We start from the raw sequence: 18,125 nt of genomic DNA, 5'->3' as shown, positions 1-18,125 counted from the left end.
CCCTTTCCCCTTCATCGATGCCAGGGACTGCCTCGTACTCATGGCGATGGATTACTTCACAAAGTGGTCAGAGGCATACACAGGCCTGGACCAAAGTGCCACCACCACCACCTCTCAGAGACTCGTGGAGGGGTTCTTCTGCCGTTTCGGCGCCCCCAAGGAACTCCACGGTGACAGGGGCGTGACCTTGAGGAGCAGGTGTTTGGTGAGGTCTGCTGGCAGCTGGGAATCTCCAAGACACGGACCATCCCCTTCACCTGCAGAGTGATGGGCTGGTGGAGCACTTTAACCGTACCCTGGCTACACAGCTTGCCATCCTCGTCAGCCAGCACCAGTGCGATTGGGACCGTCACCTACCCCTAGCGTTGTATTCAGGAGAGCACTAGGTGTACGCCCACTGTGCTCGTGTTCAGGCAGGAGCTGGCCCCCTCCCCCCCCATGTCAGAGATTCCTAGGGATTGGATTAGCTGCAGCACCTCTCAGTGGCATCTGTGGGCCGTTCACGATGCAGCTCAGCAGAACCAAAGTGCAGCCAGCAGCTGCCAAAAATGGGCTTATGATGCCCACAGCTGGGGGGGGGGTGGGCATAAGTATGGGCCTACTGCCCCTCCTAGAAGAAGGGACTATTCCCCCAAGCTGAGGAGCTACCGAGAGGGTTTGGGAGAAGTGCTCAACTGCATCTCCGATGTGGTATATTGGGTGCGGTTGCCTGAGCAGCAGAAGATAGTCGTGCTGCACTGGGGTCAGCTAGCACCGTAACGGCCCTTGGCCACCACTGGCCCAGCAAGGCTGAAGGAAGGAAAAGACACTCTGGCTGCCCTGCCTCTTGCCTCACCAAACCGTGCCTCCCCTGGAGGGGCTCCAGACACCCCTGAGCACCCCAGTCAGCAGCACCGACCACCACCAGAACTCTTGGAACTCTTGGACTTTGTTGTGGATTCTGGGGTAGCTGGGGATGGTTGACCCCTCAGGTGGGGGCAATGTGGTATTCTGTGGGGGGCATGGTTGACAGCTCACCCCAGCATTCCTGGTGGCCAGTGCTACTTATTGATCTTTTTTAAAAATGCACCTGTGTGATTATGGTGGGATGTTTAAGTTCATTTATTGTTACATTTTAGCTTGGGTTATAGAGTTACTCATTTTTGTGTGTTTGTGGGTCACCTTGACTGTAACCGAGGTCTGTGATAATCACCACCTCCGTCTGTACGAGGCCAAGCTGTTCTCTCCTTGGGTCATCGCACCTGGTCTGTTTTTCTGCTTTTCGTGATAAGAACGGCTGTTGAGTAAACGAGCTTTTCGCGCCTGTCATCATGGGCCAAATGCTCGCCACAATATGATAGCTGGGAGGATATTGAGTGCTGTAAAGGAAAAGAAAGATTATAGCTCCTTCGGTGGCCTTTCATTAGAACTGGAAAAAAGTTTGGAACAAGACTAATTCACAGTTGCAGAGATATGGGGAGGCATAGAGAGAAGTGAAAATGGGTGAAAATGACCATAAGATATAGGAGCAGAAGTAGGCCATTCGGCGCATCAAGTCTGCTCCACCATTCCATCATGGCTGATTTATTATCCCTCTCAACCTCATTCTCCTGCCTTCTCCCTGTAACACCCTGACTAGTCAAGAACCTATCAACCTCTGCTTTAAATATACTCAAAGACTTGGCCTCTACAGCCACCTGTGGCAATGAATTCCACAGATTCACCACTCTCTGAATAAAGAAATTCCTCCTCAGCTCCGTTCTAAATGGACATCCCTCTTTGAGTTTGAGGCTGTGCCCTCTGGTCCTAGACTCACCCAAAGCTTCAGCATCACATCCTTGCTCTTATATTCTAATTCTCCTGAAAAGAATGCTAACATTCTATTTGCCTTCCTTATCACCAACTCAACCTGCAAGTTAACCTTTAGGGAGTACTGCACAAGGGATTCCAATTTCCTTTGCACCTCTGACTTTTGAATGTTCTCCCCATTTAGAAAATAGTCCACATCTTTACTACTTCTACCAAAGTGTATGACCGTATACTTCCCTACGCTGTATTCCATCTGACATTTCTTTGCCCATTCTCCCAATCTGTCTAAGTCCTTCTGCAGACTCCCTGCTTCCTCAATACTACCTGCCCCTCCATCTATCTTTGTATCGTCCACAAACTTGGCCACAAAGCCATTAATTCCATCATCCAAATCACTGCATATAACGTGAAAAGGAGCAGTCCCAACAGCGACCTCTGTGAAACACCATTAGTCACCAACAGCAAACTAGAAAAAGCCACCTTTATTTCCACTCTTTGCCACTGCCAGTCAGCTTTTCTTCTATCCATGCTAGTATCTTTCCTGTAATACTATAGGCTCTTATCTTGCTAAGCAGCCTCATGTGTGGCATCTTGTCAAAGGTCTTCTGAAAATCCAAGTAAACAACATCACTGACTCTCCTTTGTCTATCTATCTTGCCTGTTATTTCCTCAAAGCATTCCAACAGATTTGTCAAGCAAGATTTCCCCTTAAGGAAACCATGCTGACTTTGGCTTATTTTATCATGTACCTCCAGGTGCCCTGAAACCTCATCCTTAATAATCGACTCCAACATCTTCCCAACCACTGAAGTCAGGCTAACTAGCCTATAATTTCCTTTCTTCTGCCTCCCATCCTTCTTAAAGGATGGAGTGACATTTACAATTTTCTATTTCTCCAGAGCTATTTCAGGATCTAGTGATTCGTGAAAGATCATTACTAATGCCTCCACAATCTCTTCAGCTACCTCTTTCAGAACCTGGGGTGTAGTCCGTCTGGTCTAGATGACTTACCTATCTTCAGACATTTCAGCTTCTCAAGCACCTTCTCCTTAGCAACGACACTCACTTCTGTCCCCTGACACTCCCAAATATTATGGCATACTGCTAAAGTCAGACGCAAAATACTTATTAAGTTTATCTGCCACTTATTTGTTCCCCATTACAGGTTTCCCCCGCCATCCGAAGGTAGAGCGTTCCTATGAAACGGTTCGTAAGCCGAAATGTCGTAAAGCGAAGAAGCAATTACCATTAATTTATATGGGAAAAATTTGTGAGCGTTCGCAGACCCAAAAACTAACCCACCAAATCATGCCAAATAACACCTAAAACCTAAAATAACAGTAACATATAGTAAAAGCAGGAATTATATGATAAATACACAGCCTATATAAAGTAGAAATACTGTACTTTTCTACAATCATTACCGCACTGTTCTCCGTAGCGAAAATCTCACGCAAGCGCTCTCGGCAAAAACACTCTGTCCAGTAACCTTTAAGCTATGAAGCTGCCAAATCATACCAAATAATGCATAAAAATACACAGCCTATATAAAGTAGAAATAATGTATGTACAGTGTAGTATCACTTACTGGAATTGGGAAGACAGTGTTGAGCACACTGATGATGGTGCGGTAGGCTGAGTCGTCGGAGGTTAGGGTGGTGCAGTGGTCCCCACCCTCCAGGCCGCCAACCGATACCAATCTGTGAAGAATGCAGCAGTCCAGCGGTAGCCGGGACGCACCCAGCACATTTTTAAGAAAAAAGCTGACATAAAGAAGCTAATTAATTAGGTGCCGCCTGGCACGTAAATGTCGGCCCAGATCAGAGGCGATTGCCGATTGCGTCGCCTTTGATCTGGGCCGACATTTACGTGCCGGACGGCACTTAATTAATTAACTTGTTTATGTCGGCTTTTTTCATAAAGATGTGCTGGGTGCGTCCTGGCTACTGCTGCATCCTCCGCGGCAATGTATCTGTCTGCGGCCCGGGGGTTGGGGTGGTGGGACACTGGGGTGTGTCTCATCGTCGTCTGTTTCCATCAGGGCAGGCAGGTCATCTTCTTCTATGTCTGCCTGCCTCGATGTCCAAGGTCGAGGTTCATCTGCTGTGGCTGATGTGGAAGGCTTGAAAAACGACAGTATGCTTGACTGCTAGCCTCGCACATTTTTCTATCATCTCATGCAGTTACTTCATGTTCAGTTCCTGGACGACTTCACTTTCGGTCCGTTCGCTACTGCATTCGGTTTTGATTGTTATCCTTTCCTCTTCCAATTGCATCAGCTCTTCATCTATCAGTTCTTGGTCATGGGATGCCAAAACCTCTTCAACATCATCTTTGTCAACTTCCACAAGCCAAACTCACTTTGTCCTTACTTCATTCACCACGATCAATGCGCTTAATTATGTCTAGTTTTACACTAAATGTAACACCCTTACGAGCTCTTTTAGGCTTTTCCGATACCTTAGAACTCATCTTGCTAATGGCTGCTCACAGGCGCGTGTTTAAGCAATGCCGGCTAGAATGCAGTTCTGGGGGAGGAGCTTGGCTGTTCAGGGCATGCGGTGCGCTGCTTTTTATCGCGCGCTGCTTTATTTCGTATTAGTAAAAACACCTTCTGTTAGCAAAAACAGGTAACTAATGTAGGTCTTTCGTAACAGTGAGGTTTCGTAAAGCGAACGTTCGAAAAGTGGGGGACACCTGTACTACCTCTCCAGTGTCATTTTCCAGCAGCCCAACATCCATTCTCCCCTCTCTTTTACTCTTTATATATCTGAAAAAACGTTAGGCATCCTTTGATATTTATAGTTCTTCATACCTTCATATTTCATCTTTTCTTTCCTAGTGGGATTTTTAGGTATTGTAGTGTTCATGGTATTGTAAGTGGGGATAAGTGGAGAGTGTTGTAGTTTTAGGAAGACAAACTAGGTTGGATTTTCACAGTGAATGGTAGGTCCCAGGGGAGTGTTGTAGAACAGAGGAACCTTTGTCTCACCACACTCCCTCTCCCCTTTGTACTGCCCATCACCACACTACATTCTCACTCCTGATGCAGGGGTTCAACTGGAAACATCAGCAATTTCTCTCTCCCCACGGATGCTGCTTAACCTGCTAAGTCCCTCAGCAGGTTAATTGTTGTAACATTTCTAAGCTTGTTCTTAGCATGAAACTGGGTGGGGGTTTGAATGGTGAGGAGGATATAAAGAGGTTTCAATGTGATTCAGACAGATTGATTGTGCAGCATAATATAGGACATGCACCATTAACTGCTTGGATGGGAAAGCAGAGAAGTGGCCTGTTACTTAAATTGGGGAGTCCTGATTCATCAGGAAGATACTTCCCCTCATGTATGACTTTAAAATCAAGAGTAGAGTTTCAGGAGAAAGGAATGTGTATTGGAGGGAGAGTGTTCCTCAGAGGACAGCCAATCTTTGAACTTCTCTATCCCAGAGAACTGCAGAAATCATTGACTATTCACAGTGAGGGTGGACAGAATGTGGCTCTCAGGAGAATCATTACAGAAACATAGAAAACCTACAGCACAACACAGGCCCTTCGACCCACAATGCCGTGCCGAACATGTACTTACTTTAGAAATTACTTAAGGTTACCCATAGCTCTCTATTTTTCTAAGATCCATGTACCTATCCAGGACTCTCTTAAAAGACCCTATTGTTTCCACCTCCACCTCCGTTGCCGGCAGCCCATTCCATGCACTTGCCACTCTCTGCGTAACAAACTTGCCCGACATCTGCTTTGTATCTATTTCCAAGCACCTTAAAACTGTGCCCTCTCATGCTAGCCATTTCAGCCCTGGGAAAAAGCCTCTGACTATCCACATGATCAATGCCTCTCATCATCTTATACACCTCTATCAGATCACCTCTCATCCTCCGTCACTCCAAGGAGAAAAGGCGGAGTTCACTCAACCTATTCTCATAAGGCATGCTCCCCAATCCAGGTAACATCCTTGTAAATCTCCTCTGCACCCTTTCTATGGTTTCCACATCCTTCCTGTAGTGAGGTGACCAGAACTGAGCACAGTACTCCAAGTGGGGTCTGACCAAGGTCCTATATAGCCGTAACATTACCTCTCGACTCTTAAACTCAATCCCACAATTGATGAAGGCCAATGCACCGTATGCCTTCTTAACCACACAGTCAACCTGCACAGCAGCTTTGAGTGTCCTATGGACTTGGACCGCAAGATCCCTCTGATACTCCACACTGCCAAGAGTCTTGCCATTAATGCTATATTCTGCCATCATATTTGACTTACCAAAATGAACTACCTCACACTTATCTGGGTTGAACTCCATCTGCCACTTCTCAGCCCAGTTTTGCATCCTATCAATGTCCTGCTGTAACTTCTGACATCCCTCCACACTATCCGTAACTCCCCCAATCTTTGTGTTATCAGCAAATTTACAAACCCATCCCTCCACTTCCTCATCCAGGTCATTTATAAAAATCACAAAGAGTAGGGGTCCCGGAACAAATCCCTGAGGCACACCACTGGTTACCAGCCTCCATGCAGAATATGACCTGTTTACAACCACTCTTTGCCTTCTGTGGGCAAGCCAGTTCTTGATCCACAAAGCAATGTCCCCTTGGATCCCATGCCTACTTACTTTCTCAATAAGCTTTGCATGGGATACCTTATCAAATGACTTGCTAAAATCCTTATGTACACTACATCTATGGCTCTACCTTCATCAGTGTGTTTAATCACATCCTCAAAAAATTCAGTCAGGCTCGTAAGGCATGACCTGCCTTTGACAAAGCCATGCTGACTATTCCAAATCACATTAAGCCTCTCCAAGTGGGAATAAAGGTTTTTTTTTTCTAGTTTGCTGCTGGTGACTAGTGGTGTTCCACAGAGGTCAGTGATGGGACGGCTTCTTTTCACATTACAGTGTCAAGTTGAAAGCAGAGATGGGCACAAAGGACATCATCCATATGCCTCCATTCCTTTCATCTTCGTGAGTCTATCTAAAAGCTTCTTAAGCTCTCTCAAACTGCTTGCTTTTCCTACTACCCCTGATAGTACGACAAACCCAAACTAGTTCTCAATTTTTCCACACACCCTATGTACAGAGGTCATTGGACGGGCCCCAAGTGCAACCAGCATTCCTCCAGAGGTCACTATGTCAGTTTTAATGGTAGACTGTTTTGTTCCATCTGTCTTGAAATAATTAAATGCTCTGGCCACAAAACTAGGCTGTACAACACACACTGCCATAAATATTGATATGCTCCTGGTTTCATTTCATAATCACAAGCATATACTGTATTGTTAGCAAATTGGGGTATGAGCGCAAGGTATGTATATATACCAGCAGTACATGGTGCAGGTAGCTGTTGGTCTGTTCCTTACATGAACTAGTACAATGTGGCGTAGTTATCTGTGGACAATGGTAACTTCTCGGTCAATAGCACTAAAGTTTCTGATCATTCAGTCCCTGATGAAGGGGCTTAGCCCGAAATGTTGACTTTTTATTCCTCTCAAGAGATGCTGCCTGACTTGCTGAGTTCCTCCACCATTTTGTGTGTGTTGTTCTGGATCTCTAGCCTCTGCTGATTCTCTTGTGTCTATCATTTATGATCTTGGCTCTTTGTAAGAGATTTCAGTGAGTAAATAGACTGCTACTTATATTAGCAAAGAAAGTAAACCACAAAAATACTTCATTGGCTCTAATGATTTGCAATGTTCTGCATTGTGAATGGTCGTATGTAAATGCCCCGCACTTCCCGTTTCTACCTCCTACCCAAGATCCACAAACCTGCCTGTCCAGGTAGACCTATTGTCTCAGCTTGCTCCTGCCCCACCAAACTCGTTTCTGCATACCTCGACACTGTTTTAATCCCCCCTTGTTCAATCCCTTCCTACCTATGTTCGTGACACTTCTCACACTCTGAAATTTTTCAATGATTTTAAGTTCCCTGGCCCCCACCGCTTTATTTTCACCATGGATGTTTAGTCCCTATATACTTCCATCCCCCTCCAGGAAGGTCTCAAAGCTCTTTCTGGATTCCAGACCTAATCAGTTCCCCTCTACCACCCACTCTCCTCCGTCTAGCGGAATTGGTCCTTACTCTTAATAATTTCTCCTTTGGCTCCTCCCACTTCCTCCAAACTAAACGGTGTAGCCATGGGCACCCGTATGGGTCCCAGCTATGCCTGCCTTTTAAAGCAACACACATAAAAGTTGCTGGTGAACGCAGCAGGCCAGGCAGCATCTCTAGGAAGAGGTGCAGTCTGACGAAGGGTCTCGGCCTGAAACGTCAACTGTATCTCTTCCTAGAGATGCTGCCTGGCCTGCTGCGTTCACCAGCAACTTTTATGTGTGTTGCTTGAATTTCCAGCATCTGCAGAATTCCTGTTGTATGCCTGCCTTTTTGTTGGCTTTGTGGAACAATCCATGTTCCAAGCCTATACTGGTATCTGTCCCCCACTTTTCCTTCGCTACATCGATGACTGCATTGGTGCTGCTTCCTGCACAAATGCTGAGCTTGTTGACTCATTAACTTTGCCTCCAATTTTCACCCCGCCCTCAAACTTACCTGGTCCATTTCGGACACCTCCCTCCCGTTTCTGGATCTTTCTGTCTCTATCCCTGGAGACAGCTTATCTACTGATGTCTACTATAAGCCGACTGACTCTCACAGCTATCTGGACTATCTCTCTTCTCACCCTGTCTCTTGCAAAAATGCCATTCCCTTCTTGCAATTCCTCCGTCTCCATCGCATCTGCTCTCAGGATGAGGCTTTTCTTTCCAGGATGAAGGAGATGTCCTCCTTTTTTAAAGGAAGGGGCTTCCCTTCCTCCACCATCAACTCTGCTCTCAAACACATCTCCCCATTTCACGCACATCTGCTCTCACCCCATCCTCCCGCCACCCCACTAGGAATAGGGTTCCCCTTGTCCTCACCTACCACCCCACCAGCCTCCGGGTCCAACATATAATTCTCCGTAACTTCCGCCACCTCCAATGGGATCCCACCACTAAGCACATCTTTCCCTCCCCCCCCCCGCTTTCCGCAGGGATTGCTCCCTATGCGACTCCCTTGTCCATTCGTCCCCCCCATCCCTTCCCACCGATCTCCCTCCCGGCATTTATCCTTGTAAGTGGAACAAGTGTTACACATGCCCTTACACTTCCTTCCTCACCACCATTCAGGGCCCCAGTCCTTCCAGGTGAGGCAACACTTCACCTGTGAGTCGGCTGGGGTGATATACTGCGTCTGGTGCTCCCGATGCGGCCTTCTATATATTGGCGAGACCCAACGCAGACTGGGAGATCGTTTCGCTGAACACCTACACTCTGTCCGCCAGAGAAAGCAGGATCTCCCAGTGGCCACACATTTTAATTCCACGTCCCATTCCCATTCTGATATGTCTATCCACGGCCTCCTCTACTGTCAAGATGAAGCCACACTCAGGTTGGAGGAACAACACCTTATATTCCATCTGAGTAGCCTCCAACCTGATGGCATGAACATTGACTTCTCACACTTCAGTTAATGCCCCCCTCCCCCTCTTACCCCATCTGCTCTGTCTCTTTTTCTCCCTCTGTCCCTCTCACTATACTCCTTGCCCATCCTCTGTATTTCCCCCCTCCCCCTTGTCTTTCTCCCTGGGCCTCCTGTCTCATGATCCTCTCATATCCCTTTTGCCAATCACCTGTCCAGCTCTTGGCTCCATCCCTGCCCCCTCCTGTCTTCTCCTATCATTTTGGATCTCCCCCTCCCCCTCTCACTTTCAAATCTATTGCTATCTCTTCTTTCAGTTAGTCCTGACGAAGGGTCTCGGCCGGAAACGTCAACTGCACCCCTTCCTAGAGATGCTGCCTGGCCTGCTGCGTTCACCAGCAACTTTTAAGTGTGTTGCTTGAAATTCCAGCATCTGCAGATTTCCTCCTGTATGCAAATACAAATTAGTTCTTCAGGATGTTACAGGGCATTGTGTTTTTTTAAGCAGAAACATTTTGGAAAATTCTTGGGAATATTCCAAGCCAGCAAGATTGAGACTAACATTTAACAATATACTTAAAGAAGCTGCAGCCATGGTCCCTTGTTGTCAGAGTCTATTTTTTCAGTGATTTAGGTCAGAATTGTTTAGGAAGGAAGGCGTTATTGAAAAACTGAATACCTCCTCATCTTGTCTCTTAATTCATGTTAATCCTAACGGACTTCTTTAGGGTCATCATTGAGTTCCTGCCCATCACTCTCAGTGCCACACCTGTCCCCAGTTCTCACTGCAAGGATCCCGCAGTTCCTGCCTCCAGTGGCATCCTCCAGTGCAACTGGTTCAGCATCTCCCGAGGGCATCACTGCCTCCGGCAGCGAGTGTGGCGGTGATCAGGCTGCTCCTCGGTATAAGAAGCCACGGAGATGTCGCACCATTTTCACCGAGCTCCAGCTGATGGGTCTGGAGAAGAAGTTCCAAAAGCAGAAATATCTCTCTACTCCAGACAGGTGAGAGCTTGAACAGAATTTGTGTGTGTGTGTGTGTGTGTGTGTGTGTGTAGTGCGGAGGAGACAAAGGAGACACCACCAGGAGTGGGTGTTGCTGAGGCCTCCAGCAGTGTATGTGAGAGGTGATTTCCAACAGCAGCTGTAAGGGAGGGTGGTGTCCAGCAGGAGGCTGCCGGCAGTTCTGCAGCAGGCTTTGTGGGACAGAGTGCATGAACTATGCTCCGTACTGCATCTGAGAGAGTTGTTGTGCTTCATGATAAACAACCCTACTGCAGGTAAGCTGATGTGTCTGTGGGTGCCGCGTGAATCAGTGAGTGGGACTATGCAGGCAATTACGGCTGTGTATCTGTTAATGTTGTTTCCATAGTGATGGGCATTTATATAATTCCCCCAACATTACAGTTAATCCCAACTTGCAGAGAACAGAAGGGAACATTTTTGTGGTTTTGTTTAATGGCAATGATACAATGGGACTATTTGAAACATCTCAGCAATTACTGTTCTCCCATGCGAATGACACATTTACCTTCAAGAAACCCACTCAAAAAAACTTCAAGAAGCAGGTAGTTTTTTTTCCAGAATGGCCTTGTACTGTAATATCTGCAGTTTGATGATTTAATAGGATACAATGCCATAGGACAGTGTGTGTCTGCTTTTTTCTTATGATCATGCACGTGCTATCACATGTATAGAGTAACACAGGAACATATTCAGGCACAGGAGTATATGCGATCACATGTCCGCATAAAGGCTTTCAGAGAACATTAGCTTGTAAATGTAGGCATGAGCATTGGAAAATTCATGCATGGAGATAAGACCAGACATGCAAATGCTAAGACACACATAAAAGCATGCAGAGATAAAAAATGGTGACATTCCTAAATTGGGAGCCAATTCTCAATTCAAACAACACATTGAAGTACTGATAGTCATGGAATGTATATTTTATTCTCCTCCCATCTCACCAGCTGAACAGACACTCCAAAGGTGGTGGTAATTGAAGAAGACAGGTCCCTATCACCTCCTTGGGGATAATACATGTCCTGGAGAGTCTTCAGGCTACAGCTGATAAATATTAAGAAATATACATGTTGTTATATTATCATTAGCAAATTTTCCACCATCATCATGCTGGGTAGTCAACATTGACCAGAACTTTATTTGCAATGGCCACTAAACTACTATTCAAGTGGGTTGGACTCATCTCCTGACACCCACCTCCTGCCATCTACAAGGCCTTGGAGTAATCTCCTGGTTGAGTGTAGCTCCTGCATTTATGAAGCCCATCTCTGTCCAGAACAAAACTGCCTGTTTGGCACCTCCTCTCCTACCATAAATATTTGTTTCCTTCATCGCTGGTACATTGTGTCTACTGTGTGTACCATCTGCAAAATACACTAAGCAGCTGTCCATGGTCCCTTGTCTGCTCTTCCCAAACCCACAACTTATATAGAGCAGGTTAAGGCCATGGAATGGTTACCTTCTGCAAGTTGCATCTAATCCTGCGCTGGAAATGCATGGCTGGTCCTTCATTGTGGCATGGTCCAAATCCTGAAGGCCCCCAACCAAAGAGCAGTGTGGGAGCACTTTCACCAGAGGGCAGTTTAAAAAGCAGTAAATCTTGGCCTTGCCAGCTACAGTCATATCCAACACATGAATTAACATAAATTTGTGTACACAGAAACACATAAGCACAAAGGTAGCCTGACAGTATGAGCTGGGAATGGGACTAAAGGAGATGATATGAGATAGGTATCATTTTTCAGTGGTACAAAGTCCCCGTTGTGTGGATTCCTCATGCAGTTCCTGCACTACCTGATGTGGGTTCCCTTTCAATGAACTATATCTGTGTCCTGATGCATGGTTTCAGCCTCAAACATGGGCTATCCCTCTGCCTCCACAGATGCTGCCTGATCTGCTGAGTTCTTCCAACACTTTGTCTTTTGTCATCTCTGTAACAATGAACATTTATTAAAGACTAAGGCAACTGCGCTGCTCCAAAGAGTGCTGTATGAGGTAATTCTTACCCTCGGCCATTAGGCTCTATAATGAGTCAATCTTTAGCCAGAAAAGTGATGACCCCCTCCTGTTAGACTGTTTGAGGTAACTTATTTTTTATTCTTTCTTCTTCTCTTCTAATATTTGTATATCTGTGCACTTGTAATGCTACTGTGTCACTGTAATTTCCTTTGGGATCAATAAAGTTTCTATTTTCAATCTAAAATGCAAGGCCTCTTACAAAACTTGCCTTCTTAATGTTGAAATTATCATTTTCAGTTCTGCTGATGTTTCAAGCCTGATGAGTTTGAAGGATATTGCAGGACTTCTTGTCTGGGTCCCATCGTACTGCTTAATATTACTGCTTTCTTGTTTCATGAATTCTACACGATAAAGCTGCATTCAGGTTTAGCATCAAGGAAGCGAAACCCACTGCTATGCTCTTTTCTCTCAGTTCCTTCACATTGACTGCACACTCTAATGGACTGAGTATCAGGCTGAATTCAGCTGGGGCTGTAACAGACTGGAGTGTGCATGTAGTTTAGTGACTGCTAAGCTTTTCTTTGTGGGTTTGACACTCGCTACTGGTAGTAAGAAAGACTGGAGGGCATCACTGCCTCAGATCATACTCCATATCTACATCTAAGGAAGTAACTGCTTCTACTTGCTTTCTGTCACTGATTACCCTCAGGTGGACTGTTGGACTCAAAACAAGCTACAGGCCCATGATATTAGAGGAAAGCTACTAGCATGGATAGAGCATTGACTGATTGGCAGGAGGAAAAGAGTGGGAATAAAGGGAGCCTTTTCTGGTTAGCTGACAGTGACCAGTGGTGTTCCACAGGGGTCTGATTTGGGACCATTTCTTTTTAATTTTTATGTCAATGATTTGGATGTTGGAATTGATGGCTTTGTTGCAAAGATTGCAGATGATATGAAGATAGATGAAGGGGCAGGTAGTGTTGAGGAAACAGGGAGGCTACAGAAGGACTTAAGACAAATTAGGAGAATGGGCAAAGAAATGTCAGATGGAAAAACAGTGTGGGGAAGTGTGCAGTCATGCACTTTGGTAGAAGAAATGAAAATTTTCTAGATGGAGAGAAAATTCAAAAAACTGAGGCTCAAAGGGACTTGGGAGTCCTTGTGCAGAATTCCCCAAAGGTTAATTTTCAGGTTGAGTCTGTGGTGAGGAAAGCAAATGTGATGTTAGCATTCATTTCAAGAGGACTAGAATATAAAAGCAAGGATGTAATGTTGAGATTTTATAAAGCACTGGTGAGGCCTCACTTGGAGTATCGTGAACAGTTTTGGGCCCCTTACCTTAGAAAGGATGTACTGAAACTGGAGAAGGTTCAAAGGAAGGTTCACAAAAATGATTCCAGGATTGAATGGCTTGTCATATGAAGCATGTTTGATGGCTCTGGGCCTGTATTCACTAGAATGCAGGAGAATGAAGGGTGACCTAATTGAAACCTATCGAATGGTGAAAAGCCTTGATAGAGTGGATGTGGAGAGGATATTTCTTATAGCGGGGGATTCTAAGACCAGAGGACACAGCCTCAGAATAGAGGGGAGTTCTTTTAGAATGGAGATGAGGAGGAATTTCTTTATAAGAGTGTAGTGAATTTGTGAAATTCATTGCCACAATCAGCTGTGGAGGACAAGTCTTTACGTATATTTAAGGCAGAGGTTGATAGATTCTTGATTGGTCAGGGTATGAAGGGATACGGGGAAAAGGCTGGAAATTGGGGCTGAGAGGAAAAATGGATCAACCATAATGAAATGGTGGAGCACACTCATGGACCAAATAGCCTAATTCTGTTCCTATGTCTTTTGGTCTTATGGTCTTTATCTCCTTCCAAAGCATCTTCTTAATCACTGTTACAGCTTTTAAAAGGGGTTTCTTCAGTGAATACAGTCAGCCCTCCGTATCCGCAGGTTCCGCATCCGCGGATTCAACCAACCGCGGATTGGGAAAACGCGGAAGTACTCTCTCCAGCACTCATTATTTGAGCATTGTTCGGGTTATATGGGAAAAATTTTTGAGCGTTCCCAGACCCAAAAAATAACCTACCAAATCATACCAAATAACACATAAAACCTAAAATAACACTAACGTATTGTAAAAGCAGGAATGATATGCTACTAGCAGAACCAATATGGTAGTAACATCGGCAGCTTTCAAGATTCTTTCTCTCTGCGTATAAATACGTAGTACGAATGGTGGACGCAGGCAAGTTCAACGCACGCGCAATGTCTTTATTTCGTTCATCACAATCGAAGCGCATAATTGAGTCCAGTTTTACGCTAAGCGTAACACCCTTACGAGCTCTCTTTGGCTTTTCTGATACCTTAGGACACATCCTGCTAACGACACACAAAGTAAATCGAGATAAAGTACTTTCGCTGCTCGGGGTGCGCGCTGTCTCTATAACGGCTTGCTGCAAAACAAACGCTGAATGCTATTTTCGCTTTTCGTAACACCCTTACGAGTTCTCTTAGGCTTTTATATAAGGGACTTGAGCATCTGCGAATTTTGTTATCTGCGGGGGGTCCCGGAGCTAATGCCCCGCGGATACGGAGGGCCGACTGTACTTCACTGGGTAGTGATTTGCATTGATAGTTACTTTTTTGGTTATCTCAAAACTCTTTACTAATTTTAAATAGAAAAATGCGTAAAAAGTATGTATGGTAAACTGGGTTAGAAGTGAGAAAAAATCAGTGACAAATATTGTAAAAGTGATTGGTAGTGTTTGGAAGGTATACAGTCTATCCCATTTCATTAGATGTATCTGGAGGAATGAAGACCATAAGATGTAGGAGCAGAATTAGGCCATTCAGTTTATCGAGTCTCTTCTGCTACTCAATGATAGCTGATTTTTTTCTCAACCCTATTGTCCCACCTTCTCCCAATAGCTCTTAACCTTCCCCACCAATCAAAAACCTACGAATCTCTGCCTTAAATACACCGTAATGACTTGGCCTCCACAGCCCTCTGCAGCAACAAATTTCACAGATTCACTACCCTCCAGCTGAAGAAATTTCTCGTCATCTCAGTTCTAAAGTGGCATCCCTTTATTCTGAGGCTGTGCCCTCAGATCCTAGATTCTCCTGGTAATGGAAACATTCTCTTCACGTCCACTCTAGCCAGGTCTTTTCGTATTCAGTAGATTTCAATGAGATGTCCTCATCATCTTTCTTAAGTACAGGCCCAGAGCAGTAAAACACTGTTATTGATTAAGCATTTCAAACCTGCGAAGGTATGTAAACCTCCTCTCGACACTCTCCAGTGCAGCACATCTTTCCTTAGAATGGGGCTCAAAATTGCTCCCAGTATTCCTTATGCACAATAAAGCAGTGTCCAATGCTGAAACTGAAAGGAAAGATGCAAATCAGGAGCAGCACTGGAAGAACTCAGAGTTCAGGCAGCAACTGTGGAGGAAAAGGGATGGTCAACATTATGGGTTGAGACCCTGCATTACAATGCAGATACAGTTTATTGAAAGGACATGAAGTAGTGTGGAAACTGCATGAGAAATCCACACAATGGGGACTTTGTGCCGCTGAGGAATGGTACCTATCCCATATCATCCCCTTTAGTTCTATTCCCAGCTCATACTGTCACAGTTGGTCTGATTAAACAACTTTGCATCTTCACCTACCCAATTTATTCCTTCACCACCTTGTTTATCTATCGCTGTCTCAAAAATATTCAAAGCCTCTGCTTCACAGACCTTTTAGTCTTACAGACATGCAGTGCATAAAATAACGAGAGAATGATAGTGAAGAGTTTAGAAAAAAGTGGAAAATGTAAGCAAAAATAACCGAAGCAATCATCAAGGAATGATAAAAGAAAGAGGGATTTATTCCACAATTTGCAGACAAAATGGAAAACAGGATGGGAACAGAAGGGATGTGCAAGATGAACATAGTTAATTGCAGTGAAATAATAAAAGTTTGTGCTTCGACTCAATGATTAGCAGGCAGATTAACAAGATGGACGTAACATTAGAAGAAGACAAACAGCTTTGTGGGCCGAAGGGCCTGTATTGTGCTGTAAGTTTTTCTATGTTTCTAATACAGAGACATTTGATCTGTTTTGTGTGGCGTCCAGGTTGGATTTGGCACAATCACTGGGATTAACTCAGCTTCAAGTGAAAACCTGGTACCAGAACCGAAGAATGAAGTGGAAGAAGATGGTGAGTTCCTTTACTCTGCTTAATGGATGCTGTTCGATAGCTCATGGATTTAGCAGTGTCATAAAGTAATTTCGAAGCTTTGTAAGAGTGCAACCATAGGGACTGAATGAAGGTGCAGCAACAACTGTAGAACTGCTGATGTGGTAGAAAGTGCTGGTAAGTGTCTGAGCAATGCTGGGTTGTTGGTGAAGAACATTATGCAGAACTTGTGGGTTTTATGAATCATGGTTTTATTATCCTTCAACATTTTATTATTTCTTTGTCATTCGTGCATCTATCCATTTTCTCTGAATACATCATTGCTCTTTGCTTCAGCTGATCCTTGTGGTAGAAAGTACTTTATTCTCACCACTTTTCAGTGAGGATAACCACATACACATAAAATCTTATATGATAAAAGTTGAGTACCCCTTATGTGAAATGCTTAAAAGTTACAGTACACTGTATTTGTATTTTACTTTTATTAAGGGTCTATGTAAGGTGTAAAAACAATCAGCATCGTAGAATTGTTCTAGTTTAGATTTTCATCAGTGACAATCTCAGCAAACAATGAATTTCTCTGCTGCTTTGTGATCAGCAGATGCTTTAAAAATTTAATGCCGTGTCTTTTCTTAAATTTCTGCAACCAGCCTGCTGAATATTCACAATTGCCTTCAATTTTCAGTTTGTCGTGATAGATCTTTGCTTGTTTCATGATCAGCATACCATAAGCAGCATACGTTCACTCCAACGCTGATGAATCGACTCTTTCAATACACAATCGAGATCTTCATTTTTTTGCTTTATACTGTGTTTTTCTATTTTTCATTAACTACTGTTCATTACACATTTGTGAGGTCATCTCTCAATTCTGTCTGTGGTGTGCAGAGACCTGCACATCGCCTGGGAACCTTCCCTGCGCCTTGTGGAATTTTCCATTTGTGATGTCATGTCAACGCTCAAAAAAATTTCCAATTTCAGAGGTTTTTGGATCTTGGAATTTCAGATAAAGGGTACTCAACCTGTGTACTCAACACTAGGGCATCAGCTTCTGTAACCTTTAACAATACCTACAATACCAGCAGAAAGATAAGAATCTCAGTTTTGAAATTTTCAATCCATTTCCAACCTCAACAACTTTTAGGATTCTCTTAGTTCTGGACTCCCCCACTAGAGGGAATGTTCCCTCCATCTACTTGATCAATGCTGTTAATCCTTTTAACTGCCATTTCAATCAGCCTTTAACCTTAAATTATCTACTGGATAGAAGGCTAATCCATGCTTTGTTTTATAATTTAATCCCTAACATTTTCATAAAATGCTCACCAAATGTCTGAATCAATGAATGTTGCTTTTATCTTGTTGTGGACTCAATAGATAAGGAGCTCATGACCAGTGTTAGAAACATCGCCCTTACTGCAGCACAGCCCAGCATGAGCGGTTTCAGAAACGGGCCTCAGAGTTGCAAAATCATATGATGCTAGAGGTCAAACTAAAGGGCTGCAGATTGGGTATTGGACAATTCCTAAGATGTCAGGATCAGATGCCGGTTCCAGAGAGCTGGGGAACTTGACTGGGATCAGGGATAGTTCCTGGAGGGGAGGAGGGAAATCAAGAGGGCAAAGAAAGAGCATGAGATAGACTTTGTTACAATAACAGTCTTTTCCCCAGGGTAGGGTAGACCAA

At 44.5% G+C, this 18,125-nt stretch overlaps 1 protein-coding gene across 1 annotated transcript in view; it reads left to right on the top strand.

The window, feature by feature from the left end:
• The window catches only part of LOC134340779 (homeobox protein BarH-like 2), a 46,939-nt gene that overhangs the window by 8,271 nt on the left and 20,543 nt on the right, over positions 1–18,125 (top strand). The window contains exons 2-3 of the mRNA XM_063038285.1: positions 9,987–10,263; positions 16,376–16,460. Of these exons, the coding sequence (XP_062894355.1) occupies positions 9,987–10,263; positions 16,376–16,460 (362 nt within the window). The remainder of the gene's footprint in view (positions 1–9,986; positions 10,264–16,375; positions 16,461–18,125) is intronic.

The sequence above is a fragment of the Mobula hypostoma genome, chromosome X2 (genome assembly GCF_963921235.1).
Source record: "Mobula hypostoma chromosome X2, sMobHyp1.1, whole genome shotgun sequence".
NCBI lineage: Eukaryota > Metazoa > Chordata > Chondrichthyes > Myliobatiformes > Myliobatidae > Mobula > Mobula hypostoma.
This window is presented reverse-complemented; position numbering and strand designations above follow the sequence as displayed.